Source organism: Trematomus bernacchii, unplaced genomic scaffold (assembly GCF_902827165.1).
Source record: "Trematomus bernacchii unplaced genomic scaffold, fTreBer1.1, whole genome shotgun sequence".
In the NCBI taxonomy this organism is placed as follows: Eukaryota; Metazoa; Chordata; class Actinopteri; order Perciformes; family Nototheniidae; genus Trematomus; species Trematomus bernacchii.
In genome coordinates, this window is record NW_022987587.1 from 157,423 (window position 1) to 172,255 (window position 14,833).

At 41.6% G+C, this 14,833-nt stretch overlaps 1 protein-coding gene across 2 annotated transcripts; it reads right to left on the bottom strand.

The window, feature by feature from the left end:
* Nucleotides 1-255: 255 nt before the first annotated feature.
* Nucleotides 256-4,353, bottom strand: LOC117480949 (keratin, type I cytoskeletal 13-like). 2 transcript variants are annotated; one of them, XM_034128366.1, is made up of 7 exons: nt 3,922-4,308; nt 2,871-2,953; nt 2,481-2,637; nt 1,996-2,157; nt 1,461-1,586; nt 776-996; nt 256-344 (listed from the first exon to the last, which is right to left on the bottom strand). In XM_034128366.1, exons 1-7 carry the CDS (start codon nt 4,306-4,308, stop codon nt 335-337), a joined length of 1,146 nt encoding a protein of 381 aa, XP_033984257.1. In that variant the 3' UTR covers nt 256-334. The 2 variants fall into 2 exon arrangements, with proteins under 2 accessions (XP_033984257.1, XP_033984256.1); XM_034128365.1 differs by lacking the exon at nt 256-344 and having other exon boundaries at nt 772-996; nt 3,922-4,353.
* Between the last annotated feature and the right edge of the window lie 10,480 nt (nt 4,354-14,833).

Consider the following 14,833-nt stretch of genomic DNA (forward strand, 5'->3'; position numbering starts at 1 on the left):
TGCGCATAAGATCCCCAAACATGGTCCTAATAACGCCAACATCTGGCCAATGTTAAAGCACTTTGCATTACTTTTGCACAGTTACCGACCTTCTTATTGTTGTAACAGATCATTTTTACAATGTTATATAGGACTTTCACTTTAATGAAGGAGCGGAATACATTATAGATGTAATGTAACAGAAAACACACACATGTACATGTTTGAGTTAATCGGAAGTATTTTATTTGTGTTTTCTGGAACGGTTTGCTTGGTGTTGACAGATGTTTGTTGTCTCAAACCTCCTGGCTTTCAGAGCTGACCTCTTCATCGTCAGTGTACTCTTTGGTGATGATCAACACTTTCTGGGTTTTTGTGGTTGCCGGCGGGCTGCAGGACGACACAAACAGTTAGTTTCTATAACAATACTTTTTTTCTTTTAACCATTAATTTTTTCTTTTATATACACACCACTTTAAGGTAGTTTTTTCCCCAATTTTAACCCTTCTACAGAAAGTCTGCTTAGCATTCACACATCTCCATTTCTTTTTATTAGTTGCAAGATATATTATTTGTATGTTATCTGTGACTCGGACACCATTTTGATTGTCAATTTGGTTATTATGTATTAGTATATGTGTTGTATAAAAAGGAAAAAAATGGTTAACCCTTTTTTCTTGGTAAATAATCATAATTTGAAATATATTTAAAAAAAAAAGGTTTTCCATGAACAACCATTTTTGTCACACAAATTTGATTTATTCATCTGTCTCCCAGAATGGGCCGGTGCATTCACCTGAACAACTCTCCGTCCAGCAGCCTCCTGTACTCGGAGATCTCCATCTCCAGCCGGGTCTTGGTGTCCAGCAGGACCTGGTACTCGTGTCCCTGCCTTTCTAGGTCCGACCTGAGCTGAGCTAGCTGGCCCTCAAGGACCAACACCTTGTTCTGGTAGTCTCCCATCATGTTGGAGTAGCGGTTCTGTGTGTCACCGAGGGTCCCTTCCAGAGACGCTTTCTGAAGAAGGAGAAGAAAGAGTGTGAGGATTCAAAGATTCATAGGCTTTATTGTCATATGTGGAATAGCAATCGAATAAGATACAACTGAATGCCATACTTCATTAGTACTTATGGTGCTAAAATATATTTTAATTAAGATTGAATCCACCTTTATTAATTCCCAAATGGGAAATGTGTGCTTCATTCTGGTGTTATTTTACAATTACACACAGGCAAACTGGCCCTTCTCCAGCTACCAGTCCATACTCCATATTTCTGGTCTTATCTGCACCAATTCGATTCCCAAGCCAAGTCCCTTCAGACTGAGCTACTGCTGCCCAATTTTGATGCCAATACTTTTGTTTTTGAGTAAAATTTGTATTTCAGGACTTGTATTTGTGACCACTCTATTATGGTATTTCTCCTGAAGTAAGAGACCTGATTACTTCTTCCTCCATTGATTGAATGCTACAGTATACACACCATGCTGAGCTGGGCTTGGAGCTCAATCTCCAGGCCCTGCACCGTGCGTTTAACCTCCGTTATCTCGGAGCGAGAGGACTGGAGAGTCTCTGTGCTCACTGCCACCTCCTTATTGAGTTCTTCAGACTACAAAAACAACAAGAAAACATTGAAAAGTACATTAGAAATCAGATCTGCTTATAAATCAAACTGTATGAAGATGACACTGTCCCTTTTAATTCACAAACCTTTATTGCTCTCTACCTCTGGACGTTTTTATCTTTGAAAGTCGTAATCATGACATGGTAGGCTAAAATGTTTACCCAACATCACATATTTTTTCCTGGTATATCATATAATATTGATTTTAATAGTCTTTCATTGCATTAAAATGCCTTTATTATAGAGACAGAAAGATAGACTGGACTGCTATCGTTTTTTAGTGTAGTCTAGTCTAAATGCGGAAAAACACAATCTTGCTAGAAATAATCCAGTTTGAGGAAGATGATTTCAGATGTAATTAATGAAATGTCATAAAAGGGTTGATTTTGCTCACCTTGGCCTGAAACCAGACATCCAGATCTCTCCGGTTCTTGTTTGCGACGGTCTCGTAATGTTCTCTGATTTCACCCATAACAACAGACAGGTCCTGCTGCGGTGCGGCATCCACCTCCACGTTCACCTGACCCCCCACCTGGGAGCCCATGGCCAACAGGTCCTGCAAGAGCACAGTTCCAATAAAAAATTAAGTCGATAATAAAGAATAGGTGTTTGTCAGAATACAAATGTGAGTGTTTGTTGCATGCTTTTCTCTTTTTTCATGTCATTTTTAAATGAATCTCATTTTAATTGCTTAAGACTTTGGATTTTTCATATGTTGGGACATTACCAGCACCCAGTAATAAAGATTGGATTTATTCGCAGTCCTTTTCTGAGATACTGGTATGTTGAAAATAACTAAATTCGTTTTATTTTCAATATTTTACTTCTTTTAAAATCCAGCTGATTTAAATCTTATTGAGTTTGCAGGTTGTCGCCTACCTCCTCGTGGTTCTTCTTCAGCTGGATGAGTTCATCCCGCAGAGACTCAATATTCATCTCCAGATCCGATCTGCCCAGTGTCAGCTCGTCCAGGAGCCTCCTCAGCCCGCCGATGTCCCCCTCCACCGACTGACCCATGGCCAGCTCGTTCTCATACCTGCAACACACCAACCATCCCATTAGCTACTCCACCCAAAACAAACCCAGAGAAATCACAGCAAATTCTCCTTTCGGTACATACTGTAGCGCATACTATAGTGCATCAGTACTTGATAAGGTGTGGCTTATTTGAAGATAATGTACTTACAGTACAGGGTTCTTTCTGTTGATTAAACAACTATGAATATCCAATAATAATAATAATAATTAAATTAATGATCATGATCTCACTTGACCCTGAAGTCGTCAGCGGCCAGCTTGGCATTATCGATGGCCAGGTACAGAGATCCATTTGTGGTGGTGGCGTAAAGGATCTGAAACAAAGAGGACTCACCTTTAGTCTTTTATTCATCATCAGACTCTCTAAATATAACGTGTACTGAGAATCAAAGACAAGATATTATCTCAATTCTACACAATGACATTTCTGCAATGAAATGATTAAGTCCCAGTCTCCTCCAACACTGCAAGAATGGGAAACATGTGTGCAATAAAAACAGCACACTAAGTCCTATCTGCAGGTTCTTCCTGTTTTAGACTCAAAATGAAAAGAGAAGAGATAACTATATTCAAACATAAGTCAAATTTCCGCCTCAGTGTTTTTGTGTTGCCTGTATGCACATCATGCAAAACTGGAGCCCGAGCCTGATCCCGCTTCAGGAAGCCTTGCTGTGTTTAGGGTGTGTCTGAACCTGAATGCATCTTGCAGGAAACACATCTTGTTCGTCTGCAGGCTGCACACCTGAGGGGCCTAACATTGTCAGGGAGGAGGAATCTCTGAGCTGAACAAGATTCATATTCACATGATCTCATTCTTTATTGTGGCTCTGCTTTGGGATTAGGGTTGAACATGAGACAGCCTCCAGTCCTGCAATCTACCTACACTGAGGCAAATGTTTGCAGTGCTTTTGGAAATATGAATGCTTTAAGATCTCTTGGAATTCTCAAGAAAAGAAAGAAACATGTTATCCCGTGGACTGTTAAAATCAAGCAATGAATCAAGTAAACCAAATAATTACCATCGGGGAGGAGATCAGATTTTAAAACTACTTTATTCCTACTGCAATAAAAACATAAAATATGAAAACCAACAAAGCCTTATCTTTACTTTAATCTTTGTCACTGTCACCACTTTGCATCTTCCTCAGCAGCTATACTTGTATAATGTTTCTTGTACCTCTCTTTGTCTTGTATTTTCTGCATTGGGTTTTATGACGTGGGTGGAAGCTCAATCCAATTACCCTACATTGCGGGACAATAATGTGAAACCTGACTCCCTCACCTGCTCCTGCATGTCGCTGATGGCTGCCTTGAAAACGGAGCAGTCGTGGCCTTCGGGTTTGGTCTTGTTATCCAGGAATTGTCTGATCTTCAACTCCAGCTCTCCGTTGGCCTTCTCCAGGATGCGCACCTTGTCCAGGTATGTGGCGAGGCGCTCGTTCAGGTTGGTCATGGTGGCCTTCTTGTTGTTGTCATTGACATCTATGGCGTCTTTCAGGTTGAAGCCTGACCCGACTCTGGAGGAAAACCCTGACCGGGCTCCGGAGGAAAACCCTGACCGGGCTCCGGAGGAAAACCCTGCTCCGGCTGAGGAGAAACTCCTGGGGACACTGCTGGAGATGCGGACCCCGGACCCCCTGGCGCCACCGTACACGCTGGGGGCCCTCATGGAGCCTAGGCGGTTGCTGGAGGAGAAGCGAGCGTAGGAGGTCATGGTGGAGGAGTGCTGCTGCTCGGGATGTAGAGAAGAGTAAAGCACACTTTGTACTCAGATGCTTTATAGCGCCTGGAGTGAGGGGGGGGGGGGGGGGGGGGGGGGGTGCAGGGTCAAACACAAACGACAAACACAGTGAACAATCACAGCAGGAATTTCAAGCATCTGTCTGATGTCACTCTAAAAAGCCTCTGTTTGTTTCTGACAAGGTCTCTAAGGTTACTCAATCATCGTGTTTGCTCAGATGTATCTCCTCCTAAACCTGCAAGAATCTACTTTTTTTATCTATTTGATCAGATGTGGAACATGTTCAGACCCTCGACCCTCCTCTGCTCCCCTCCTCCCCAATGGATTCCTGTTAGCATGCTGAAACCTGTATAAGTAATGTTCCCCTGCAGAACCACTCACAGATGCCCCTCTCATGTCTCATTGTGCAACAAACAATGGAGCTCTTTGTGCCGACGCTCTGTTTGCTGTCGCTTCACATGAGCATACACCCTGCGGTGGCTTTATGGTGAACATTTTTGAAACTCAAATGCAGCAATCCCACAAACACTTTATTATATGAAACTACGGACTATCAGTTTTTAAAAAATCTCTCTTGATCCTTTAAAAGAAGAACGTCAACTATTGCAAAAATATTCTGATCTTTTAAAGGTCCCCTATTGTGCAAAATCCACTTGTTCATGTCTCTTCTACATCAACATGTGTCCCATCTTCTTCATGTCTCTTCTACATCAACATGTGTCCCCTCTTCTCCATGTCTCTTCTACATCAACATGTCTACATCAACATGTGTCCCCTCTTCTTCATGTCTCTTCTACATCAACATGTGTCCCCTCTTCTTCATGTCTCTTCTCACACATGTGTCCCCTCTTCTTCATGTCTCTTCTAAATCAACATGTGTCCCCTCTTCATGTCTCTTCTTCATCAACATGTGTCCCCTCTTCTTCATGTCTCTTCTACATCAACATGTGTCCCTTCTTCTTCATGTCTCTTCTACATCAACATGTGTCCCCTCTTCTTCATGTCTCGTCTACATCAACATGTGTCCCCTCTTCTTCATGTCTCTTCTACATCAACATGTGTCCCCTCTTCTTCATGTCTCTTCTACATCAACATGTGTCCCCTCTTCTTCATGTCTCTTCTACATCAACATGTGTCCCCTCTTCTTCATGTCTCTTCTTCATCAAATGTGTCCCCTCTTCTTCATGTCTCTTCTACATCAACATGTGTCCCTCTCTTCATGTCTCTTCTACATCAACATGTGTCCCCTCTTCTTCATGTCTCTTCTACATCAACATGTGCCCCTCTCTTCATGTCTCTTCTACATCAACATGTGTCCACTCTTCTTCATGTATCTTCTACATCAACATGTGTCCCCTCTTCTTCATGTCTCTTCTACATCAACATGTGTCCCCTCTTCTTCATGTCTCTTCTTCATCAACATGTGTCCCCTCTTCTTCATGTCTCTTCTACATCAACATGTGTCCCCTCTTCTTCATGTCTCTTCTACATCAACATGTGTCCCCTCTCTTCATGTCTCTTTACATCAACATGTGTCCCCTCTTCTTCATGTCTTTCTGCATCAACATGTGTCCCCTCTCTCCATGTCTCTTCTACATCAACATGTGTCCCCTCTTCTTCATGTCTCTTCTACATCAACATGTGTCCCCTCTTTTCATCTTCTTCATCAACATGTGTCCCCTCTTCTTCATGTCTCGTCTACATCAACATGTGTCCCCTCTTCTTCATGTCTCTTCTACATCAACATGTGTCCCCTCTTCTTCATGTCTCTTCTACATTAACATGTGTCCCCTCTTCTTCATGTCTCTTCTTCATCAACATGTGTCCCCTCTTCTTCCTGTCTCTTCTACATCAACATGTGTCCCCTCTTCTTCATGTCTCTTCTACATCAACATGTGTCCCCTCTTCTTCATGTATCTTCTACATCAACATGTGTCCCCTCTTCTTCATGTCTCTTCTACATATACAAGTACCTGTCACTTTGATGGACAGGTACGTGCCTCACTGTCAGCTAACAGCAACTTGTCCACTCTGATAGGCTAGAACGTTAGCTAGTTGTAGTTACTGTACTTGACCCTTTAGCCGTGTTCGTGGTGATTGTGCCTTTTAGGGAATGTTGTTACAAATACCAGACAATTAAAATGTCGTGCTGTGTGGTTGAATGTACTAACAGAACTTCCAAGAAGTCTACTCTCAGCTTTTTTGTTGAGTAGAATGATAATATTATACATGTTAGCAGGTGTTTGTGTGCTTGTTAGCTTAGCTTGTTATATAGCTTATTAGCCAGCTAAAGACGTAACCCTTTATACATGTATATATATATATATCAGTGACGTGCAGTCAGGGGAGGCAGGGGAGGCAGAGCCTCACCTGTCATACTCCAATGTAACAGAAAAACAACTAAAGAAAAACTAAATAGTAATAATAATAAAATGTCTCCACTGATCTGTGTTGTAAGTGTGATTTCTGTATGATTCCAATCGCTTTTTACAGTCAAAATCAGCAAATTGGCCGAGCTCCGCTACAACTACATGGGAGCGATGAGGATTGAGGCAGGGACGAGCTCTGCCTCACGTAAGCCCACAGTAACTGGCTGGAGCGCGGGCACTAATGTAGTGCATTTGCTTACTGTGGGGTGAGGTGAGGCACAGATGAGCTCTGCCTCACCTCAGAATGTGTCACCCCACAGAAACTGGCTGGAAAGTGGGCCCGAAGCACATGCCTGTTACCATCTCACTGTATGTCACCAATGTAATGTTTGTAGATCCCTTTATTACATTTATCCTCGCCATCCATAGTCTCTAAATAACTTATTTCACGTATATATGATATTTAGGCCCGCTGGTCTCATCATACAACGGCAATGAAAAAAGCACCAGGAGAGGCAGCCATAACGTGAGCCCACAGGTTCTTGTTGCTACTGTTATTCTACGCAGAGACGGTAGACGCAAACAACAAACTAGACTTTTGTTTTGAAACTAGAGGGAGATAAGGAGGACTTTTACAAAAAAGTAATGGAGATTGTTGTCCAGAAGGATAGCATGGACTTCATCTACAAGTCAAGGTAAGACCACAATTGTAATGAACATGGGATCTTACTAAGAAAGAACAATCCAATATTTAGATTTTGGGTATCCTTTTGTTGAACGGTCTGTTTAAAATGAATCGAAGCATCAGACTAAAAAAGCTTTTGAAAATAACTGAATATTTCGATTAAGGTCAAAATATAATATTTGTAAATCTGACTCTGAAAGAGTCAGTGCCTCACCAGCCATGAACCTTACCGAATGTCACTGATATATATATACAGTTTAGTTTATGATTCAGCCTTGGGTAAGACTTTTACAGTCTATGGTTATGACGCCCATAATGTTAAACGGGAACAAATGTTAAAAGGGGACCCAATTATCCCAGTGGTGGCTGCCGGAATCCGCCGGCCAGAGCTAACGGAGCCGCAGGGAGTTAGCTAGCCCCCGTTAGCTCCGTTAGCTCCGGCGGCGGAGTCCGGCGTTATAACTGGAGATCAAGGAATGCAGCGAAACACGGACTTGGTTCGCCTGCAGCCCGCTGTAGTATTAGTTAAATAAATGATGTTGAACAAGGCTTATTAAGTGAGCATGAGCATGTGAGCATTTTAGCCTAGCTTGGCAGCTTCAGCTAGATCGGGAGCTTGGAGCCCCGCCTTGTGCTTCAGAAGCAGGTCCCGCCTCGGCTCCGCATCTTTGCCCTTTTTTGGATCAGGCTGGAGCAGGCGGGAGTTAGACTCTGACGTCACTGTCGAGCCGTTAGTGGCCGACTCCGCCTACTAAGGCTTCTCTGCAACTCTGCAGAATCCTATGGGTGACGTCACGGAACCTACGTCCATTTATATATACAGTCCATAGAGTGGCAAAGTCACGCCCATCTACTTCCGCCCCATGGGACCTTATTTCGGAAAAATAATGTATTGAAGTCAATGGAGAGAGAAAACTTATCTTTCGATCCCGTTTGAATTGTGCCATGAATTACACATATGATGTTTGTCAATCTTAAAAAAAATCATTTCCATGTCAAAAAAGTCACAGTTTGTCGTAAAACTGTTGAAATATAAGACTATGAAAAATACGCAACTAGAAAGACTACAAATCCCAGAGTCGCGTAAGTGATGTCACAATTGTTTTCCTCCACTAAGAGATAGCTAAGATCAGCGCCATATAGATAGAATCTATCTATATGGCGCTGGCTAAGATAAGATAACTTTAACAAGATGCCTGTGTGCTTAGTACCAGGTTGTTATCATACCAGCAATGGGTCTTGCTCGTTCTTTCGCTTCCCGTCTGATGAAAGGACCAGGAGTGTCTGGATCAAGCTAGCTAGTAGCTAGCACGTTAGTTAGCATTACAGCCTTGTCATTTTTATTAGCCTTAACATGAAGTAACATTAAGTTACCCAAAATGTTAAACAGTAAGAGTAGTAATCATATTTCGTGAACCCTTTGAAGAGTACTGTCACACCGGTGTGATCATTCTATAATACACCATTTAAGCCCGGGGGAGAAATGCTAACGCTAACGCTAGCGATCTTCTCTACTTCATGCTTTCTGCACAAATGGTTGACATTAAACATTAAAAAGACCATTCAGTTCAGAGAGAATCAAAGGAAGGCAGGCAGGCAGCTTTGCATGACTTTCTTCAGGACGTGTTTCATTGTGGTGATAGTGAGGGTAGTCAATCGTTTTGTTGACAAGACAGTAGTGACGGCCATCTTGGTGACGTGTGTTGTTCTGTGAGACCAGAGATGTAGTTCATTGAGCGTTTCACACAAACCAATGTGTTACTTCACAGTTTTACGACACCTTTTTTGACTTGCAAAATTATCTTTTAAATTGACAAACATCATATGTGTAATTCATGGCACAATTCAAACGGGATCGAAAGATAATCTTTCTCTCTCCATTGACTTCAATACATAATTTTTCCGAAATAAGGTCCCATGGAGGTCCACCGGAAGGGGAGGGACTTCGCCACTCTATGGGGCAGACCAGCCGTCCAGGCAACACTCAAGCCGTTTCTCAATCGCGAGGATATTGGCTTCCAAGCCAATATTTCAAGGATGCTATGTCATCGAGTGCCGCCAAAGGACTGTTCCAATCTCCAGCATACTTGGAATTCCACCGAGGCCGCGTCCTTGGTTTGGGGGAAATTTCGAGGCTGCACATGGGTAGACTTCGCGTCCTTAAAATCCCCACAATGCTTTGCGCATGGACCAATTTCCCCAAATCTGTGGCGGAAGATGTAAGGCGGGGCCTCTCATATGACGCACAGCAGCAGTCCCTCTTTATCAAGCTTCCAGCGCAGAGCCTAGCAGACATTTAAAGGAGAGGTGTCATGCTTTTCCGGTTATTACCCGTCCCCTTGTGTGTTATGAAGGTTTTTATGCATGTAAACGGTGTGCAGAGTCAAAACCCTCAAAGTACACCCTATAGCGAGTAAAACTCTAACACAGAAAATACCTCCCCAAAACGCCTCGTTGGAGATACGTCATTGTCGGAACGAAATGGACCAATCCGTGGAGCCGTTACATTACGTCCGCGGAGCCGTTACGTTAAGCCCCTGCTGATAGGTCCAAATTGACCAATCCAAGGACTTCCTCACGCACACATCTGTGTGCAGGGAGCAGGCAGCTCAGCTGATTTCTCCTCCCTGGCTGCAGGCTGATAACAGACAGTTGGGATCGCGGCTAAATTCTCTCTGCAGACCCATTCTCACAGCGTTTATCAACCTTTTTCTTACTCAATATCAAGCCACACTTATTGTTTTTACTTCGGATGTGAGTTTGTGTGTGCTCAGGATGAGTTTGGCTGTGTTTCGCTATGTATCCTAAACAAGGAAACAACACCTCCACGGAGCTCAGCGCGATTCACAACGTCCCGACCAATCAGAGCACACTGTGCTCACAGGGAGGGTGGGGGCTGGAGCTTTGGGAGCTACAACGAGCCGTTAAAGGCAGAGAGTGAAATTCAGTGAATACAAGTTATTGGGGAATCTTATGTGTTTTGTGATGTTTGTGCTGGAGCCGCTTTATCCAAAACAGCACTCCGGTTAGAGAGTTGACACGGAGACAGGAAGTACAGTCGTTGGACTTTATATTAGCTTGGTTCTGATCATCAACACAGAATACATCATGCTTGATGTGGAATCACATACAGGATGTTGAATGGGTTGATGAGTATGATGATAATGATAACGTAGAGTAGAGAATGAGTGAATGGTTTCTGCAAAATACACAGAAATAGAAATAAGGTTCAAATTACAATAACTAACCTATGACTATGGTTATTAATAATAAAGCAACAGCAATACTAATTGTTGCTAAAACACATTAGACACGTTGCAAACACACACATGGCCAATAAAAGCTAAGTTAGCATCTCATCCGCACACTATCACTGAATAGCTTAACTTAGTTAACTAGTTAGCATTAGCTCAATTCCTGAACAACATAGCAGCTAAAAACGGGACATCAATAGACTCATTAACACACAGACTCAGCAGGACACTATGCATACAATCTTATAACATTACCAACACTAAAGATCTGCATATATGCTCACATTCTTCACGAACGCATTCTCTCTGTGACGATGGTAATTATGCATGTGACGATGCGACCGCAATAATGTCCTGTCATGAACACACATGTGCAACCAGCTCGAGGACCCGTAGCGGTGTCAGTACCATATGTGTTCGCCCTACCATATGTGTTCGGGGTCCGTCGCTTACCAATGACGTCACGCATTGTGATTGGCTGTACGGTAATCGTAGTAATCAGCAGCGAACCGCTTCAACACGTGTATTTCGGTGTATTCACGGCATTCATTTTGTTATTCTACAGTATTGTTGTTTTATAGTTATTTGTTAATGTAACCCAATTTGTGTTCTTTGAAATTGAAAAGGATATCGCATTGTGTTTGTTACTTTCGTTGCAGTTGTATATCATATATGTCTTAATAAGTGTAATTTGGCTTGGCTTCCTATTTATGGACATACGTTTATTTTGAAGGAGAGTTAGCGCAGTTGACAGGAAGTTGTTGTTGCTTTGGAAACAACGGACGGAGATTAACGGAGAAAAGTAATATCTACATATAAAGACGGAGAAAGTTAACGATAAACGTTTACGGTTAAGTGTTAGCACCCCCGAAGAGGCACAAGCTCTTTCCGTTGATATTGGAGATTCAATAAATTCCAATTTGAAAAAGAAACGGGGAAAAAACAAACAAAACGAATATCCGAATAACGAAATTGAAACCCGAACAAACTCCAGTGTTAGAATTCCATAATTCCATATTCATAAATAAAATGACATGCGAATAACATTTTCTTGGCTGTGGACTGTGTACTCTACATAATTATGTTGAGCTCATGGTAATCTAATTCAATAAACATTAACTGCAATGAACAGATAGCATTTTCTGACTCGTAAAATGATTGGATATGGTGTAATTTGGTAAATGATTCTGTGTTGAAAAATGTATATCTTTAAAAACTGCGTTGGTGTATTAGGGCGGGCCATACTATTTTTTTTTGTAAATCGATCGAGAGGGGTGTTCAAATACCGTATTTTGGTGTGTAGAACACAAATCTATTTAGATGCTTTTATTTTGTAGTTGTTGCTATGGAAACAACATGACGGAGAAAAAAGTAATATCTTCTACATATAATAACGGACAAAGTAAAGAATGAAGTGTATGTTTAAATATTAGCACCCCCCGAAGAGGCTCAAGCTCTTACGTTGAGTCTGGAGTTTCAATACATTCGGAATTTGACCGCGTAAAATGTCCTCTTGCGTGACGTCATTGGTAAGCGTAACGGACCCCGAACACATCTGGTAGGCCGAACACATATGGTACCTACAGCGGCACTACTTTAGCTGTCCCTAAATGTGCCTGACTAAAAGACGAACGATATAACGCAGATCAAGGAAAACAAGGGGAATTTACAACACAAGTAGTTTACAGAGATGCTGTATGAGAAACCAATGTGAGTTTGGAAAAATGCACAGTATAAATCTATTTTAGTATACCTCAACAATGGAATTATGATCAGTGGAAATGGCCATGACACCTCTCCTTTAAGGTGATGTTACGATAATAATACTAGATTAAGATTATTCAGGAAGAATGAGACAAGCAGCAGGTTTACCTTTACGATTAGGCCAAGTTCAGACAAACACACAGCAGAAGAGCTTCATTTACAGCGGCAGCAGACATGTGCTGCAGGATCCCTGCAAGGGTCTATATAGAGCTTTATTGGCCCCTATGGGAAATGTACAAACTACTCTGCAGTATATAAAGGTAAACTTGCTTCCTATTTATCAGAGGCAACTTTTGAGCATTAATGGATTAAGATTTATGATTTTAAAGTATAACATACATTTTTCAGAATATTACGTTTTTCAGGTACTTTTACTTTTACAAATTTGACGACTTAAGGACAACGTATTCAGCACTTTAACTTAAATAAAAATAGTAATACCACCGTGTGTAGAAATGATCAACACAATACAAATAAATCCAGCATTTAAATGTGATAAACACATGAATGCATCAATGATTATAATCAAAACATATCATATATATTATTCTGAATGGGTCGATCTGCATATTGAGTACTTTTACTTTTGGAACTTTAACTATGTTTTGATGCCAATACTTTTGTACTTTTACTTCAGTGACATCTTGAATGCAGGACTTTTACTGTAACAGAGTATTCCTACACTCTGGTATTTCTACTTTTACTCAAGTAAAATATCTGAGTACTTCTACTTTTACTCAAGTACAAGATCTGAGTACTTATTCCACCTCTGCAGCTTACAATAAGTGCAATCAACCACGAGGATGCAAACTCCGAACAGCACGAATCCTGCAAGAACATCAGCTTCAGATATGCCAAACATTTGTAATTGCTATACAGATATTTGATTTGTTTATTTATTTGACAATTGCCAGGGTTCTCACACGCACCAAGCCCTGGCAGCACATCACCCCTACTCTCTTCAACCTCCACTGGCTCCCGGTCAAGTCCTGCATCACTTACAAACTCCTGCTCCTCACCTACAAATCCCTCCATGCCCTCTCCCCTCAGTACCTCACAGATCTCCTCCACCCTTACATCCCGTCCCGCACCCTTCGATCCTCAGACTCCGGCCTGCTCTCCATTCCCCATTCACGCCTCCGCACCTTCGGGGACCGTGCCTTCAGTGTCGCTGCCCCCACCCTCTGGAACTCCCTCCCTGCAGAAATCTGCAACGCCCCTTCTCTCAACATCTTCATATCAACCCTTAAAACTCATCTGTTCAACATTGCCTTCCAACTATAACTCACTCCCCCCCCACTTACACTTCCATTTCTGCCCCCTGTTTTATGTTTATGTTTTTTTATGTTTTATGTCTTGTCCTTGTATGTTTCTTTGTAAAGCGACCTTGAGGTTGAAAGGCACTATATAAATTCAAATTATTATTATTATTATTACAATTACCTCAAAATGTACACAGAGGCTTCTAAGAACAAGGAAGAGTGTGTTGGAGTTGGTATATATCCCAGACTTTAAAATATCGATCTCAAAAAGAGCGTCTGATCAATTATCAGTGTACACAGCAGAAAGGCTGGCTGTAATAATAGGATTACAGTGGGTTGAAGAGGTCAGACCAGATAGGGTGGTGATATATAGATTTATTGTCCATATTAAAAAGCATACAGTCAACAACAACTGTCAGAGAAGACATTCTCATAGAACTTAATCATAGCCTGTTAAGACTTCACAGAGGCGGTATAGATCTTCAGTTCTGCTGGCTGCCTGCACATGAGGGGGTGAAAGGGAACGAGTGTGCTGATAAATGAGCAAAAAGTGCACTACAAAAGGAAATCACATTACCAGTTCAACTTGGAAAAGGAGAAGGAAAAGCAGTGATTAAGAAGAAAGGGATGGAGATCTGGCAGAAAAGGTGGGAGAAAGACCAGAAAGGCAAAGAGTATCATAAAGTTCAAAAACAATTGCAATTAATATATTTAAAGAAAGAAACAGAAGGGAGGAAATCATGATAGCTAGACTCAGACTAAATCACACAGCATTGAATGGTACTCTGTATGTCATGGGGAAAAGTGACAGTGACAAGTGTGGGAGCTGTGGAGTTAAAGAACATGTGGAACATATATTATTACATTGTGACATCTATAAAGCTGAAAGAGAAAAACTAAAGGATAAAGTGATCGAGGCAGAGAGGGAATGGAGTGTGGTTGGTATTCTGGGAACAGAAGGAGAGGGAGTAAGAGCTACCAGAAAGGCACTGTTTACCTTTCTGAGGGAAACTGGGGTAGGAAACATAATGTAACATTAGGTTAGAATAGATCATGGATTGTTGTTTTGTTTGTTTTATTATTCTATTTTATTTATTTTTCGTTATTTTGTTTTATTAG

Excerpts from the sequence above, each read along its gene's own strand:
- LOC117480949 (XM_034128365.1), bottom strand. The coding sequence starts at position 4,353 with ATGACCTCCTACGCTCGCTTCTCCTCCAGCAACCGCCTAGGCTCCATG. Across the intron at positions 2,638-2,870 it reads GCTGACGACTTCAGGGTCAA|GTATGAGAACGAGCTGGCCA; the intron begins GTGAGATCATGA and ends GGTGTGTTGCAG. Across the intron at positions 2,158-2,480 it reads TGAAGAAGAACCACGAGGAG|GACCTGTTGGCCATGGGCTC; the intron begins GTAGGCGACAAC and ends GTGCTCTTGCAG.